This window comes from Platichthys flesus, chromosome 23 (genome assembly GCF_949316205.1).
Source record: "Platichthys flesus chromosome 23, fPlaFle2.1, whole genome shotgun sequence".
NCBI classification, from domain to species: Eukaryota; Metazoa; Chordata; class Actinopteri; order Pleuronectiformes; family Pleuronectidae; genus Platichthys; species Platichthys flesus.
In genome coordinates this window covers 14,796,666-14,814,385 of record NC_084967.1, presented here as the reverse complement: position 1 = coordinate 14,814,385, position 17,720 = coordinate 14,796,666, and the positions used below count along the sequence as shown (strand labels likewise).

The following is a 17,720-nucleotide window of genomic DNA, read 5'->3' as shown; positions in this document are numbered from 1 at the left end:
CCCCGACAGGAGATTCACAGTTTCACACAACGAGCTTCTTTCATTTAATCCCTTGAGAAAACTCACAGTGGATTTGTGTCTGCGTTCGAGTCAGATCATGTTTTAAATGAGACATCTGTCCCCCTGTGACTGATGGAGACAGTCGTGTGTTGGGTTGTGTTGTGTTGTGTTCCTGTCGTCAACTTTGTGCGTCTGGGTGTTACATTTACAGTTTCCAGCTAGAGAGTATAGGTTTCATTATTTTCTTCATTGGTGCACGCTACAATCATTAACGCATCTCAAACACAACATCAGATGTGAACTGTGTTGCAGTTTCTTCAGGATCTCAACATCTCAGAAAATGTTTCCAGGCGAGGCAAAGTGCAGTGCAGGTGTAATTACACACAAAGGTCCTGTCAGAGGGAATATCATTGGCATCACACTCAGGCACAGCCTCGATTCTCCTCACCTGACAAGCCTCCCACGTCCATTTTCTTCAGGTTCTTGGCCTCCAGGACGACCACGGTCAGCTTGCCGGCGGTGGGGACGTACCGCAGGGAGAAGCAGATGTCGCCCAGCTTCTCTTGCTGTGGGAGAAGCAGAGACATAGCAGATGCTCACTAAGAGGTTAGATGAGGAAACCCTGTCACCTCCTGGCCAGAGAACACTGGATACTGCTCAGTCAACCAAATCCCAAGCTTGTGTTGACCTGTTTTCCCTTTTTTAGACGTGTTGTTGTTTTTGTTGGTTCTGCTCTCGGCAAACAGAAAAGACAGGAAGTGCAGCAGATCAAGTAACAGGGCAGAGTGGCAGCGAATAAGAGTGTTAGCGGTGTTCTTCAGAGAGACGAATCTACAAAAGGTTCTCGAGGATCAAGAGGGACGCCTCATGCTCTGACAGAATGTGGCAGCTCATCCCACCATCGAAGAACAACAAACAAGGTAATAGCTTTTCCTACTTGTATTTATTTTATTTACTTTTTTATCTGGTTTACTTAATATGCTTTTCTCGTGTTTTCTTGTTTTGCTCCGAAAAGGTTATTTTCAATATCAGCTCCCACTTTACTTTGTCACTCATCAGTGAAAAAGCTGGAAAAGTAGCGACTGCAATCACTTCACTGGTTCACGCAAATCACCATCACAACACTTATTATCATACATGAGCAGAGAGCTTTTCACACTCTGGTCGTATCCCTGATCAACACGAGGAGCCGACACGGTGAGAAACGAGGTCACTGCATGCTCTAGACATTTTCCTGCTATTTTCCCAACATACTGGAAAACTTCAGGGAGTGGTCCAGACCTCAGTGTCTGTGTGAGAGCAGCTTTGTGGGTCTCGCAGGTTTTCACTGCCTCACACACACAACCGAGGGTCGATCCTGTACGAATTCTCGAGGTGTGTTGTTCAATATAAATACTTTGTTCTTCCAATCATCTGTGTTTTCATGTGTCATTTCGCCCACAGCCCCACTCATTTAATTTCTTCATTTACCCTCCACTGGCCTGGCGGCTGGTCTACGTACAGAACCAGTGACTCAATCGTTCCACTTTGATGACGAGGGCCGGGTTTTAATCAAGACAAACACACGCTCCCCTGGAGGCCAGCGGGGGGGAATGAGCGACGCTTAATTATTCCAGTGAAGAGCAGTGAAAAGGTGATTTCATATTTTCTATCAAGAGTAAAAAGTCAAACTGGTTCCATTTAAACCTAAAGAACCTTTTTGGGATAAAACGTGCTCCTTCGTATTTGACCTTAAAAGTAAAGAGGATTGTGTGACGTGTGTGTGGCTGGATTGTGTATTAAAACCTTGATTCTATTCACTCTGCTGCCTTTTCTCTGAACTCACTGATAAAAGATTTATTTCCCAAAGTGCAGGTCTCTCTTTAAAATGTTCAGAGCTCCCTCTCTCCATTAAAACCAGATTCAAGGGCGAGTTTGGTGATAAAGATATTCACACATTCCTTTTTAACCCCAGGATTTAAAAAACGACATCAATAAACCCAAGTGTTATGTAAATTAACCATTAAACACACATGCAGAGTAGAGCATTTAGATAATAATAATTATAATAATGTTAGATTTGACATTTTCAGCAGTTAGAAGGTCGGAAGGAGCAATTTCCAAGGTCGACCTCCTGTGAGTCGAGCCTTGTGTAGAAGTGTCACGTGCGACAGGTGTGACCGAACGTACAGGAAGTCCAGTGATGCCCTTCAGCTGGAAACAACGCCACTCGCCGCTCAGCGCTGTTATAATTAACCTTTAAATTCAAACCACCATAATGCAAAAGAAAAAAACAGTTCCCCCCCCGGCAACGCGTGCGATATGCCGTGACATTTACCGTGAAAATTGAATCCCCTGAACTGTTGCCTGGAAAGTCACACTGCTGTTAATTGAAGGGGAAGTGTGGACATGTGATTAAGTGACATTTCCAGGGGAGATGGATTACATCGGCCACGGCACCACGTCCGCACTTCAAGCACAAGTGCTACTGCAGAACATGGCAAAGCAGTCATTGTGATATTCTGAGCAATGCAAATGTTTTATCAACTCTTACCTCCTCCTTCTCAGCACTGATCAGATCCCTCCACTCCTCCGTGATGTGGCTGAAGTCCACCTTGTTCATGGGCACCTTGATGTCCCCGATGGCGTCGTGTTTGGAGAAGCGGTCGAAGTCGTACACCGTCATGATCAACGTCTTCCCCCCGAGCTCCACGTACGGGACCTGAGGAACGTCGGGAAACAGATGTAACGTGCGTGTAAAAAAAAAGTTGTTAAATTGAAATGATTTGTTGCACAAGAAAAAGTGAGAGTGTGGGAGCGACTCTGTGGTTGGTCCCTGACATTATCTCACAGAATCATCTTTTATTCTGGAAGGTGTCAGAGCTGCTTAGAATCACCTGTCGCCTGCTGCTTCCAACACGCATCACACATTTGGAATTAGAAAACTCACACTCGCACACAGACACACACACACACACACAAACAATCACACACACACACAGACACACACACAGACACACTCAAAGCAGAGCATTGAGATGGATATCACATCACATTATGCTTAACTTACACCAAACACCTGCCTGCTTCACTGTCAGGTGAACAACAAAACTTTCGCCCTGCATCCATTATGACAGAGGCAAGGCAAAGGGGGGGGGGGGGGGGGTGCATCTGGCCGTGTTAATCCTGATCACGTTGAGCCTCAGTGTGTGTGTGTGTGTGTGTGTGTGTGTGTGTAGCTGTGAGAGATATTCTGTCAGGAGCTTGTTAGTGTTCCAGCTGGTTGCTGTCTCCACACCTTCCCAACATTCAGAGCTGCATGCTAATCAGAGTGTCAGTGGAACCAGGAGCTCCTCAGCTGCAGGAGAAGAACAAATGTCTTCTGAGCATTTTCATGAAGTCAAACTTTTGGAACATGAGCCGTACCTTGAAGGTGAACTGCTCGTTGAAGGTAGGATTGAGCGTCTTCCTGTGGACCTTGGTCTCAAACTTCTTCTTCTTGTCGGGCAGCAGGTAGACCTTCACGTACGGGTCGGACGTGCCACCCATGTCCATGGCGGGCAGCTCCGCCGCCTGGATGATCCCCACTATGAGCTGAGAGAGAAGAAGTGAGAGGATGTGATGCGTCACAATGTCCACGGACCGTCCAGATTATCAGAACCTGCACCTTCATCCCACCAACATCCTCACAGAGAATCTGAATCGTGGATAAAGAAATGTCTCTTTTTTTTATCAGAAGCAATCATCTTTCACAATGATCAAGATTCAGGGTCATTTTTCTGGGGTATGGCGCCAATCTTAGAAATGTCCTGTATGTCAGCCTAGTTTGTAAAGGTCACGATGTGTCAGACTAGGAATGACTAGGGGCTGGTTCTCTTCACATAAGGCCGATAATTGATAACCACAACTGGGGGGGGGGGGCTGATTGACCTGCCAGTCAGAGCCTCGACTCAAATACCTCTCCGGCGGCCCCGGCTAGTCAGTCAATCAACTTCCTATCAGGTAGCCATCAAGCAGCAATCTGGAGGCCGGCCAGGGCACTCAGCCGTGGAGCAGTACAGCTGCCGGGGGGGGGGGGGGGGTCCGTTTACTGCAGTGGAGCTCCCAGTGACGCAAGAGTGGGAAACAATGACCTCCAGATGGTGAACAGCAACGAGGTGAATAACCACCAGTATGAGGCAGGACTAGATGTATTGATACGTGTCGAAATAATGTATTTCCAGATATTGGAGAAAGATGTCTCTGGGAATTATGTCTTATATTTTTCCTTTGCCAAATCTGAGAAGCACGTTGGCTCCAGATTTACAGATTTTCACGGGTTGTTGGTGAGATTCCAGTAGAGAAAGGTCTTCATGAGATTGGTAAAGTGTTACACAGGCGAATGAACCACAGACACACACAAGTGCAATCACTAACAAACAAAAGACAACAGTGAACACACCTCGAATACATGGAAAGTATGGGATGTCATGAATTTAGACCTAACTGATGCCCAGGTTGTGCACAACACGTTGAAAAACAATGAAATCAAATTTCAATCAATCACTTAAAAATAATATACTCTCAGTGACGTTGGCTGTTTTTTATTTACCCTGAACCTAAATGTGTTCTCACTCTTTGTGCGGTGAGGCTGGATTCCGATTCGGACTGTGGTGAATCCTCGTTTCCGGCTGTCCCTCTGATTTGCAGCCGTCAGTCAGCGTGGACCGAGGCAGACACAGCACGTCAAACCATCTTTACTCACAGACGCACTGACGCTCGAGAGCAGATCAATCAGGACGTGGTTGGAAATGTTGATTAGGAAACACTCTGCTCCTTCGGCTGAGCGGGTTTCCTCCCGACGCCGTGTGTAACTCCACCCGACGGCCACAACACAGAGTCCATCTGCTGATGTAAATAACACACTGGTGTCGCTGTGAGTCTACGGAGCTTTTACAGAATTCAAAATCAAAAGTCAACCCACACGTCAATTCCTTTTGATCCCTAAATGAAGCTGATTGTCCAAAAACTGTGGGAAATGAGATGATTGTCCAGAGTCCACTGACAATGAATAATAACACAGGAGCAGCAAAGTTTGAGAAGTTGTTTTCTGTCCCCGTTTGTTTTGGCTCCAATTAGAAGTTGTGTTTTAAAAACCTCCTGAACAGCCGACTAATGGAGCGACGCCCCTTTGAGAGTGAAAAAACACAAACAGCTGTGGTAGAGTGTTTGCACATCTGTGTGGGTGTGTGTGTTTACTGAAGGACTCGGGCGATCACGCGCTGGAGAGGCTGCAGGTTTTAAACCCGTCTCTGTTTGCGTGTTACTCTTCAGTCCACTGAGCAGGGGGGGGTGGTTCAGCTCTCTGTCCCAGTGGATCAAGGCTCTGCTGTGATCACACACACTTTTAATAATTCTCCAGATTAATATTTACTTTAGGGCTTATTTTGTTAAATGAACCGTCTAGGGGAGAATCCTGAAATACAAAATTAAAAAGAAATATGTGGAAATTCTTCCCTTCATGGTTAGAAAGTTTAAAATGTAAATATAGTGACTGGACATGGAGCACCAGTCCAGCTCCGGACCGGTGAAAGGAGCAATGAATATGGTAATGACATTGAAAGCAGGAATGACACTGTAATCCTCCGCCTGCTGTGCCGAGCGGCTCTTTGTGGTTCACTTGTTCTCCTCTGCAGACGAGGCTCATTGACTGATTCCGATCTTTTACAAAACCCTTTAGTCTCATTAGTGTCGAGGCGCGGTGTCATCAGCACCGGGGGGGCTGCAGCCGTTTGTGGTTAACAGACAGAAACAAAGCTGAGACGTTTTGTCGCATCTATTTACGTACACACACGTACACACACGTACACACACATATGTGTTTCCCTCTTTTCCTTTGTAGGGTGAAATTAAAGTAACACTGTGTAGCATACTGAGCAACAGCGCCCTCTGCAGCCAGACCTGGTGATTAAATCTGTTTAGCCCCACTCACTGAACTGAAACACAACCTGAACAGGGAATATTACCCATGATCCTCTGCTTCCTAAACCATAAGAGTTGCTGCTGCAACAAATCCACCAAACTCTGTTTAGAATTCTTCATATTTTTAAAAGTTTCCCGCTGAATATTGGAGATGACCTCTGGTTTTGAATAACTTCTAAGTCTTTTTAACCGATCTACAGTTCAGCGTCATACTCGTTAACTTAATGGAGCTGATTCTGAAGGTTGACGTTAGTAAGTTTCACATTAGAAGAAATCAAACCCACTTACAAAAGTTCAAGCTCACTTCAGACGGCTGCTGGACAGGTGTGTGCAGGACTTGGGATATCAGGCCCCAGCTTGAATGTCCGTGCACTGTTTACAATCCCACTATTCGTTTTTTAAATTCCTTCACATGAAACAAAAACAGTAATACTCTTTGTGGCTGTTTTAGATCCAGATGGCATTTTGCCTCATCTCTGTTTACCTGTGGGCAACGAAAGTCTGCTCATACGTGATTGGCTTCCAGCTGAAAAATGTGGTTAATAGAAGACATAAACCGTAACTGCAGAATTATCCTATATATATAAGAAAATAATTGTTTGTGTCATGCTCCCTCTTTGGAAGATGCCACTCATTCTGTAATCACGGAAAAAAGGAAACTACAGCCGAGGCTTTAAATCAGCCGCCTGTGCCGGTTTTCTCTCGGCAGCTCTGCGGTGGCCTCAAAGCCAGAGGATTAAAAAAACATTTTCCTGACGGCCACGGTGCCTCTGGACCGAGTGTGTCACCGAGCTGAGAGTGGGTCGGATGAATGACTGCCTCCCCGGGTTTCCACGTCTGCCTGTTGTGAGTTTCTTTAACTGCGGAGTGGCAGCGAGCCGAGCCCGGCGTCTCCGGGGTCACTGCCAGAGAGCGTGAAAACTGTCATCCATTCATTACACTTTAGCTCCACTGTGCAGCTTATTACCAGAGTAATCAGGAACCTCATACAGCGACCTGTCACTGCCCCCCCCACCCCACCCCCACATGACAGATCAACTCTGTGAAATGTAATATTGTCCCCATAATAACCATTCTTATAAAAACGACTCAATTTCCTTTTCTCTTGAAGAAATCAGGGTCTGGCTGAATGCTAATGGTGTCTGCACCTTTTGTATTTGATTGATGTCATTATTGGCTCAATCTATATATCGACCAATTACTGAGCTTTCAACCTTTTTGATGGGTTAGGCTGAATAGGTTACTGTTGCCTAGACTTGAGGAAATCTACCCGTTTGCTTGACTTGCGGTGACTTCCTTGTTGAAACTGTGAAAGTGACCTGCAGGAATTGAAGCTGGGACCAATAACAACCTTCTGCTGATCCATTCCCCTCACAGACATAAGTCAAATGTTGTGTTAGTGGGTTTTTGGACCAGTGGAAAAAAGGCTTTACTTTGATGAGTGCCAGCAGCTGCTGCTGGAGAGCACTGATCACCTGATTATCACATATATTGATATTTAACGAATCATGTTTCCAAATCGCACCAAATCCAATACTGCACATGCTTTGGCCCTGAACAATACACATGTGAAGCTGATAAGATGAAATGTTCTTGAGGTATGCTAGAGAAAGATTCCTGGAATTATTATTATTATTATTATTATTATTATTATTATTATCTTTATAACCAGGAAAGGAGACATGTTTGTTGAACTGATTTTTCTGTGTGTGTAGCTGTGGAGGCTGTACCTACTGTATGAGTGCGACTACAGGAGCATTGAGTTTACTGTCTCATCTCAGCCTGTCACTTCTGTTTATTCTGGTGAGTCAGGTAACCCAGAGAGGGACGGCCCGTGTTCACGCACCGCGTCTATTATCTGTCACACAACATCTGGAGCCAGGAAGCTGATGTGCTTCCTCATTTGGGCTTTTTAAGACTCAGTCACTGGAAAGACTGAAGCAGATGGAAGTCTGCAGGGGCTGTTTCCAATCAGGTCGAAAGAAAAGAAACGTGTTCAGAGCTGAACTGAATCCCTGTTGTGTGGTGAATCTTTTACAAGGCTCAGTGGCCGTCGCACAAACTCGACCACCGTGATATCCCTGTGAGATCGCTCTCGAGCTTCAGTGACTGTTTACAGGGATGGTAATGAAACAACAGGAGAATGTTGTGCACAACCTGGGCTGGGTCCTGGTGAGTCTCTGGAGGGATGAGAAGCTGGACCACCTCAGAGGTTTCGGGGGGGGGACCATACTTACGAGGAAGGACCTTTCGGAACAACGACACACACTGAGAGGGATTCGGAGAACAGATCCTTACCGTATTCTCCGTGAAATTGTAATCCAGGGAGTATTGTAATTTGCCCAGTTTCTCGTCCTCCTTGGGCGTGGCCTCTTTCTCCGTTTCGGTCAGCCCTGTCTCCGCATCCTCCTCATCCTTCAAGGCCTGAAGGAGACACCCACCAAGAGTCAGTGTCGCCTGTTTGTCGCTGGCGCTAGCACCCAGCCAGCCGTGCCCCGCCCAGGTCCTGCCTGTGGAACTACTCCTGTAAAAGCTGCCACTTGTTTTATGTTGTGTAAGGGGAGAACAGGGGGGGGGGGGGGGGGGGGGGCAAGCAGTAAAACAACATAGCATTTAACACCAGGACATGCTCTGTGATGCACTAAAGCCCCGGGCCTGGTCCCCTGATGATGCCGTTCTATCAATCTTTGGGTGTTTCTGTCTAAAGGGAGAAAAGATCAAATGATGGCGCCAGAGATGAGAGCAATGGGGCAGGCATTAGAGGAAGAAGAGTGTGGGGGGAGGAGGAGGAGGGTAGAGGGACAGAGAAGAAAGGGGGGAGAGAGGGGGAGAGATGCTTCTGGAAAAGATCACAGTAAGACAATTCCCTTGATTTTATCTCAGGCAGAAAAGTCTCTGGCAAACTGGGAAGTGTCCGGAGTGGCAGAGAGTGAGAGGAGCCACGTGGCCCTTTTTGTTTTTTACGTTAGCCTGGCACTGAGGTGAGGGTAGCAGGTGGTGGCACTGGTGTGGGTGGGGGGAAGGAGAGGTGGGGGGTGTCGGGTAGGGTCTGTTAAAGGACCAACATGCGATTGAAGAGGCAAAGAGGTCAATCAATCAAGGTCAATCATTCAGCTTCAAACGTTGCCTTCTCTGTTAGGCATGCAGAGCATTCCCAGTCGGTCAAACCAGTGCTCTCGTGTGGTTCCCCATTCACAAGTCTGGCCACGCCCTCAAACATAACATTCGCATTGTCATCATCGTAAGGTTAAACCCCCCCAAACGCCAATGGTAGCTAGAAGCAATCATGCCAGCGGTGGGAGGGTAGGTGTTGGTAGAGGGGGGGTGGTAATGTACATCCGGGGGGTGGGGGGGATCTGCTCCTATTGGTTTGTCAAGTTGCTCATGTGAAAGCAAAAGGCTGATCGACACTGATTTTTTTTTTTTTTAAATGTTCCACCTGAGCCACTTGGTCTCCGTCTTCTGCGAACAATTTTCAAATTGAGTGTTTTTGTTGTTTTAACATTTAGAGAAAAGAGAAAAGTGGAGCAAGTAAAATGATCGAGGTGAGAAAGGCCTTGTTTACACTACAGCGGAAATTATTAAATTCTTTAAGAAATAAAGTCTGTATTGCAAACGTTAGCTAGCTAGACTTAGCTGGCAGCATGGAAGAAATAGCCCTGAAGACTTTAAAATATAAATTGAAAATATCCGTGTGAGTGTAGACAAGGCAAATTGTATTTTATAAATGATTTGTTTTATGAATATCTGATTAATTTACAGATGATTCACTTGCGGAGCCTCTTCATCATTCTACGTTTGCCCACTTGTTTGAAATGTGTAATTGAATATTCAAAAGGCCGCAGACTTCAGCTTGGCACAAATCAGTGTGGTTCAACCTTGAATATTGCGCACCCAGTGTTTCCTTCATACATATATATGTGCATATGCAGGTTGTACACACATATATAGAGTAGATATACATGTACTGTGTGCATAGTTACATATATTTGGTTCTACAGGAGTAAGTTGTTGTCAAGAGGCTATAAGAAAACATCAGAGCAGCAGGCTTAAGAAGATCCAACAGCAATTGGGAACCTACCGCCAGTGACCATCCCGAAAGGTCATCAGACACAACACAGATAAGGAGGACATAGAAGGAAGAAACACAAATTAAAACAACCACACACAGGAGTTAACACAACCAGAGTCTGGGGCACACCAGGAGAAATGACCGCTGGGCCTCGGGCGGCGGCAAATTCACCGATGTCGGAGATTAAACGAGAAATAAACGAGTTTCAATGAAGTCTCAATTTACGTTTGCTTCTACAATAAAGAATATAAATATGATATAAAAACATTTTCTATCATTCTGATCCACCTACGATATAATGACGCTGCTGAAGTGTTTCATGTTTTGCCGCTGAAACGGTTCGATGAATTCCCCCCCCCCCCCCCCCTGTTGGTTTATTGCTGCTGATGTCATTTCTCTGGGTGGATACCACTTCATTACACGTTACTCACTCTCTTCAACAAGTGAGCGGGTCCTCATGTGAGACCGAAAAACAAAACACTCACAGGAACCAAAAAAAAAGTAGGAGATAAAAAAAAAAGGAGGGAGAGACTGAAACGCTCTCTTCACTCTGAAGCCATTTAAATGACTTCCATTAAGTCTCCTGTAATCAGACTTGATTTGTTTTTAATTCAATCAAATGATGAAGTATAATGGTTCTTTTTTGCAATAATAACTAACAAAATAAAGACAGTCAAGAGTCAGCCATAATAAGATTAAAAAAATCTAATCTGACAGGGAAACCGATTAAATTAATTGAACATATTAATTTAATCAGACATAAAAACACTAAGCATTGTGACTTATATTTAAGAGACTTCTGATCACATCAATTTAAGATTTTAGCAGATTCATGCAACAGGAGAACAGGATTAAACTAAATTAAATTAGCGAGTACAGGGACGGTTCTTTTCTCTGGCTCTAAGCAGCAGTAGTTGAAAGTTGTTACCTCGGTCGGGGCTCCGTCCTTCACGTCCATCATGTTGATGGCGTTCTTGCCCTTGTCTTTGCCCTTCTTTTTGTTCTTCTTCTTGAATATCCATTTTTTGCAGATGCAGCAGCAGCACGCCAGCACCAGGATGATCGCCACGAAGGCGATGGAGACGATGGCCCATGACGGCACTGGGGAGAAAAGGAAAGAAGGCTGGATGAGTCTTCTGAGAGAAAAGCACTGCTTTGAGAGGAGGAGTAGATTTCAGAGAAAAGGGGCCAGAGCAGTATTTGAGCCAGAGTTGCACAAAAGCAGTGATTATAGCAACTGACAGGTGAGATAAAAGCCGAGAGAGGTGTGCAGGCAGAGCTGGCACGCCAGGCCAGCACCGGAGCCAGGGCCCGGCTCCATCGAGAAGTGGCAGACGTAACGATCGGTGCTGACTGGTCGGACAAGACCCGCCTGAACGGCTCCAGCCAATTCAGTGGAAGTAACAGATGTTGGCATTTTCCACTTGCCATTTAAACAAAAGATGCTTCACGGGGAAATCATCATCGGCAGCTCGGTGGTGATTCTGCAGGAGGAGGGGGGGGGGGTTTGAGAGAGGTTTTAAGTTTTACTCTGAAAAAGACGATGTTGCATTCAGTGGTTTAGAAATGTTCCTTTCGAAATTTGAAATCAATGCTTTGGAAGAAGAGGTACCTTTGTGTGTATGATTAAAACCTCCTGTTAGACGTGGAATCAGCAGAGGAAAGAGAGTTGCTGTGTGTTTCCCTTGCACCATATGTTGCAGCTCCAGTGCTTGGATCTAACTGGATACATTGGACAACTGGTATTTCAGTGTGTCACCAACAGACTGTCAAACACTAACGGCTCTAACAGCCACCTGCAAACACAGCCACACGTTCCTTAACCACAGCCGGCAGTCGGTTAATAATCCCCGTGGAAGCACACAGGTACAGTCTACACAACACACACACACACACACGCACACAAAACAACAATGGAGGAATAAGTGGGTTGTTTTTTTCACTACTTAAGAGACGGCAAAAAGTCCAGACGGCTGAAAATACTGAAAAACTTCAAAACAGACGTTATAATCAATGCTTCTTTTTTTCTAACACAGCAGATGGAAAACATCTCAGCCAACGGGTCATAAATGCAACAAACAAAAACCAATAACACAAAACAGGTCAAACTTTCTCCTTTTGAAGACTTTATCTGTGAAAAAAAAAGAAAACCTCCATCACAACAACATTTAACAGCCCCGTCTTTCTGGGGTTTGTGCTCAGCAGCATTCAGCCGAGGTTCCTTCAACAAGGTCCAAGAGGAGGGAGAGAGAGGAGGAAAAATCAATGGTGTGTTGACTCGATCAATAAGCACTGTCCTCTGAGGAGAAACAGTGAGTGATGCTCTGAAATAACTTTAGGATCCACAGCCTTGGCCTCGGGGCCGTGGAGGTAATGGAGGTGACTCTGGATGAGCCACGGAAAAAAACAAGGAGCTGGAGCTGGAGGTGATTTTAACTTTGACATGAAAAACAGACTGAATTACCAATGAGAAGTTATAAAGTTTGAAAACACTTTATTCTTTCAGTATATAATCATTGATTTGTTTCATCGTCACATTTTCTATTCTCTAAACATCCTTACACATTTGTTTTCACATTTTTCACTACTGACCGTTGGTTATAATATGTTTCTGCTGGGTAGAGAGCAAATACATTTATCCTGTGGGTCTGAATCCCAGTAACACGAGGTCTGCCCCCATCAGTTCGTTTAAAGACCTTGGACCTGGGACCAAACCAGAGTAATTGAGCGGGACATGGGAAACATAGCGAAGGAGACAGGTTCTTATTTCAAGCTGACAAACCACAGCGATAAGTATCACCTCCCTAGAGGATCCGATTTTAAATTGAGGCTCAGGAATTCAAAAAACAAAGAGACAGTAAAGTTCGATGACCTCAAAATGCTGATGTGGCTCTCCTGTCATTCATCAATGCTCAGAACCCCCCCGACGGAATGCGGCTACAGTAGAAATCAAGGCATGAACCCGGAGCCCTTATCTTATTCATCAAGTGCACGTCTTCCAAGTCAGAGGCACTCGTGTGTTCCTTAATTAACGGAACCTGAGTCCCAGAAAGCAATAAGAGCGTTCCCTTAATTAACTACATTGTGTGAGTGTCTTTTCTCCTGAGAGAAATAGAGCGAGGAAGTGAAAAGAAAGAGCGAGAGGGAGCGCCGGCCGCTCCGCTTTTCAACTCCCAGCACTTATCTCCCATTCCGCCATGTGACACGGCATGGTAAATGGAGTTTCTCTTAATGGGGGGGGGGTTGTAATTCACGTGTGCCGCTCCTCAAGGCTCAAATCACTTTCAAGCCGAACCAGAGAGCAAACCAACGAGAAACCTTCCAACAGTACGAGTGACATTCCGTGGACGGCTGATATGACCGCCTTCAGTTCTGCAGCTTACTGCTTCACACTGGGTTTTTCTTCTACTGGGGGTTTTGGAGGAAAAATATACTTTACTGGGTGAGGAATAATATTTCTCTTGGATCCTGGACGGATCAGAGAGAATAAAGCTGAATCACTCCAGAGTTTCACAGACACAGAAAAACAACTTGCTCTTCATTCTTCTCTCACGGTGAAACTGGTTCCAAATTCTATCGATTCTGACCATTAATTCCAGTTCATTCAATTTTTAGTCCAATATGGGTTACTGGAAAATGAACATAACATTCATAACATAAAAGGGAAAGAAAAAAGCAAAGTCCATCTGTGCTGAAGTGTTTCCTAATTGCATGAACACAGAGAGCGAGTTCAAGATGAAGCCGATTAACTCAAACAGGTCTTGATTTCAAAAATCTGCCTTTCCTGGTAATGTGCACAATTAGTGACAAAGAGTTTTCAGTTCTCAACCCAGCAGGATCATATTTCTGGACGTGGGTAGTGGACGTCAGCGTAATTGGAATCAAAATAAACTTTAGCTCAACTAACTTTAAACGATAGATCCATATTTACTGCAGCAAGCGGAAGAGGAAGTTTCATTCTCTGCTACAATAGCTGGAATCTGATGTTTGTCTCCGATGCTCCACGCTGCCGGGTTCAGATTCTCTGTTATTCTCAGAAAGGAGCTGATCAGATATCAGTTTGGAGCCGAGAGGTGAAAGAGAAACAACCTCAGCATGAAGTCAAAAAGTCAAAATTCACCAGCTGACATTTTGTTATCCAGATATCCAGTGAGATTAAAAAAAGTATGAGGCACGTGTATGATTCATCCTCACACATGTGGAGCTGCTTTCCACCTTCACACAAATTATATCTAACATTTGTTTACATTAAGTCTGGTTTTCATTGCTTTTACTAAAACTCATAAAACATTACAAAAATACATATTTCCTGACGTTCTCTATCCAGTGAAAAGTACGGAGCTCTAATCTGTTCTGTAACTATCCTGTTCACTTTACAGTAGAGATCAATGAACCGGAACAGAGCCGGATGGATGCATTTGAACGTGTTGTGTTTAATGTGTGTGTGTGTGTGTGTGTAATAGTGCATCTGGGTTGTATCCCCTTCCAGCAGCCCCCACTAATCCAATGTGACAGGACTCTGTTGGTGAATTAACCTTGACATTATATCTTGTTATGCCTATGAGAGCAACACTGTGTCTGTGCCCTTTCAGCCCCGCGGCTCGTCTAAGCACACAATATGGTGCAGGGAGATTCTTCCAACTATGTGTGAGAAGGATTTGTCGTAAAGTTATCGAGAGCTAATGACAGCGAGTTTCTCTTTTTACGCCAAACGGGATTGAGCTCAAAATGTCATGTGACACATATAGGAATCAGCTTTGCTTGTGCCTGTCTCCTTAGTGTTATTATCTCTTGTGTTTGTGTGTTGGCTGAAGCTTCCTGCTCCCATTTATCTGCCATTCCACATGTGCGGCAAATCCAATCAACACAACAAGATCCTGCGGCATTACCACGTCTCATCCATCAGCAACCGGCCCCATCTCCAGCAGACCCACTACAGCTCGGGCCGAGCACCAACACACTGCTTGTTTGCCTCCATCTCGACAGTTATCACGTACGTGTGGTATTTTCTTTTCTCTACATTCGATAAAATGCAGCTCCATTAAAGCAACACATTTGCAGGAAGCCTTCGAGTTGGAAGTGGTGCGACATTAACGGTGCAGGAAATTCATTCACAACAATGGATGTGGATAAATGCCTGAGACAGAGAAGCAGTGATTTTCCTTTCTGAGGAGAAGTAAAGCAGTTAAAACCCAAATCAGGTGTTTCTTAACCGGCTGTTCGCATTTTGATGGAAAGAAAACCAACAACCAAGTGTTGTTACTCCCAGTTTCTTCTGCTTTTTAGAAACCTAACCATATTACTTTGTGCAGAGACGTATTAAAGACGTGCTAATTAAAAATATTAAAGAGTTCATTTGGTTGCTTAATGTGTAAAAACATCTGATTTAAAAAAAAACAAGAGAAAAACCTTATTTATTTCTCTGAAATGTCAACGGCTTGTGTTTTTGAATAACGGCTGTCGGAGCCAGAAGTCATGGATCAAACAGCCTCTGTGCTCAGAGGTTAATTGTTATTGGGAAGCAAAGCCTTGGGTGTTTAGAAAACTTACTTAGAAATTCAATACACTGGTTTCCTCGAAGGCAAAGGAGAAGCAAGAGTGTGGTTGAGTGTGATTACACTGCATGTGTCTCTGTGTGTTTGTGTGTGTGTGTGTGTGTGCGCTTATATTTCTGTGATATACTTAATTATTCACAAATTGGCTTCATTTGGTGTCGAAGTAGAAAACTCCAAGTCTCTCTCCTTTTAAACAATTCAAATTCCTTTTTAATTATGGTGTAGTATGGTAACACTTTATTCAGGAAGTCAAAGACATCAGTGTTTAGCTACACAAAATATAATCTGTGGTGCGTTGAACATGTTACAGTTGAGTTTTGGTTTAACTTGACCATGCCATGATAATAAAGGTGTTTACTTGTTTAGAAAGAGGACGATCTGGAGTTTTCTTAGATTTTCTTGAGTATTTTTTATCTCCGCAGTGAAGAGGATTTCAGATTTCGATTCTCGCGTTTCGATCAAAACAAGCATCTTGAAGACGTGACCTTGAGCTCTTGGAACTTCTGATGGATATTTTCTTCTTACAAGTTTTCTGACATTTCATAAACAGACTCAAAGAGAAATACTCAACGGAATAATTACGTTTGGCTTCAGCCCGACAGAGATTTAAATAAGATCTTGAGGTTGTGACCTGTTCAAAATAAACCTCTCTGAACAAATTTCCCTTGACACGTGTTTAGAATATCTAAAGTATGAAAGGGACACATTCAATCTGGTCTTTCTCACGCTGAAGGGATTCACCCACAGATGTGGCCGAGGCGATAAACACGGCTCCGAGATGAATCCTGAAGATCTTTACGCACAGAAACTCAGAAACAGGTTTGGCCGGACGTGACGGCTCCACGCTGACAGCCTCAAACATCAAACTGGGTTATGAAGCCTGAAAGAAAAACCTCCTAACAGGCTCAGAGTCTGTGACTGTGCAACTTCTCCTCAATTCCCTTATTTCCTATTACCTGCTACCTGACTTTGTCCAGACGGTATCGATATTCCACAGAGTAAACAAGGCGACGAGCATTCATCATCAGCTTAGCAGCAGCGGGGGGGCAGACACACTGCTTCTGATTGAAGGGGCCCAGGTTGAGAAAACAGTACTTGAGGGACTCTGAATAATGGACTGGCGCTTTTCTTTTTTGATCTCACAGAACTTTTCTGCCCGTGGAACACAAGAAGAAGAGCAATCTAGTTCTCCAGATTACGATGTCATGACTTTGGAGCGATAATGAATCGTCTGCTCTGGCTCTTAAGATTGTGTTGTCAGGCTTTGGGCGGGAAGCGGCGGGAATAGCGATACGTCTCAATGACAGACATTCAATGTGAAGCCACGGGGGGGGGGGGTCGTCAAACTCAGAGGCGCCGTACCATCGCAACAGTGAAAAGAGGAGATCCTGTTTGTTTAACCACGGCACGACTTCAGGATGGAGAGCTGCATGAATAAGAAATAGGGCTTTTATTTTGGTAAAAAGACAGAGTTTCTCTTCTTACTTCCTCTCTGTGCTATTAGATCTCTGGGAAGCTGGAATATGACGAGTTCTGTCATTCGCTGAGGAAATAGGACGTCTCTCTTCCACAGGAGCCATTTCCTGTTGCAAGAATTACTTCCACATGAGCCTGTGGATATTTCTATATTTAGATTTCAGCTGAATGCAAAAAAAAACTTTGGATCTGCAGGCAGCGCTTTGTCCTGCACGACACAGACGCAGCCATATACTGAAATTCTCATGTGGATGTGGAAGGATTCGGTGGTAAAAATGCAGAACGTGTTGCATTAACCAGAACAGAGGAGACGAATCTGACTAAAAGCATGAGTGAGATGGAAAAACAGGAAATACTAAAAGCTGCCGCACAAATTATATTCTGCCGAAAGCACTTGAATTACTGTCGCCAGATTTTTGTTTTACTCGTCGAGTGTTTTCAGTTCTTCTCTCACAAGATGATTTAGTCAGAAATTAAATACTTGAATTTGTTTTTTTTACTGCTTTGACTCAGACGCCACGAAAACAAAAGCTGGGATCAGTCACTAGTCTCCTCGGCTTCCAGGAAGTCTGTGTCAAAAGGTAACGACTGACACACGCAGGTTTTCATTGGTGCGTCACAGAGAACAGTTCACTGACAAGCAGAGATGAATCATTTGTTTCAGTCACGGTTCCACC

At 44.5% G+C, this 17,720-nt stretch overlaps 1 protein-coding gene across 5 annotated transcripts in view; it reads right to left on the bottom strand.

The window, feature by feature from the left end:
• The window catches only part of syt1a (synaptotagmin Ia), a 113,270-nt gene that overhangs the window by 8,722 nt on the left and 86,828 nt on the right, over positions 1 to 17,720 (bottom strand). For 4 of the 5 annotated variants that reach the window (XM_062382439.1, XM_062382440.1, XM_062382436.1 and 1 more), the window contains 5 exons: positions 10,941 to 11,113; positions 8,239 to 8,364; positions 3,406 to 3,573; positions 2,534 to 2,701; positions 449 to 566 (listed from right to left, as the gene is read on the bottom strand). In XM_062382439.1, the coding sequence (XP_062238423.1) occupies positions 449 to 566; positions 2,534 to 2,701; positions 3,406 to 3,573; positions 8,239 to 8,364; positions 10,941 to 11,113 (753 nt within the window). The remainder of the gene's footprint in view (positions 1 to 448; positions 567 to 2,533; positions 2,702 to 3,405; positions 3,574 to 8,238; positions 8,365 to 10,940; positions 11,114 to 17,720) is intronic. The other variant, XM_062382438.1, reaches the window with a different exon arrangement.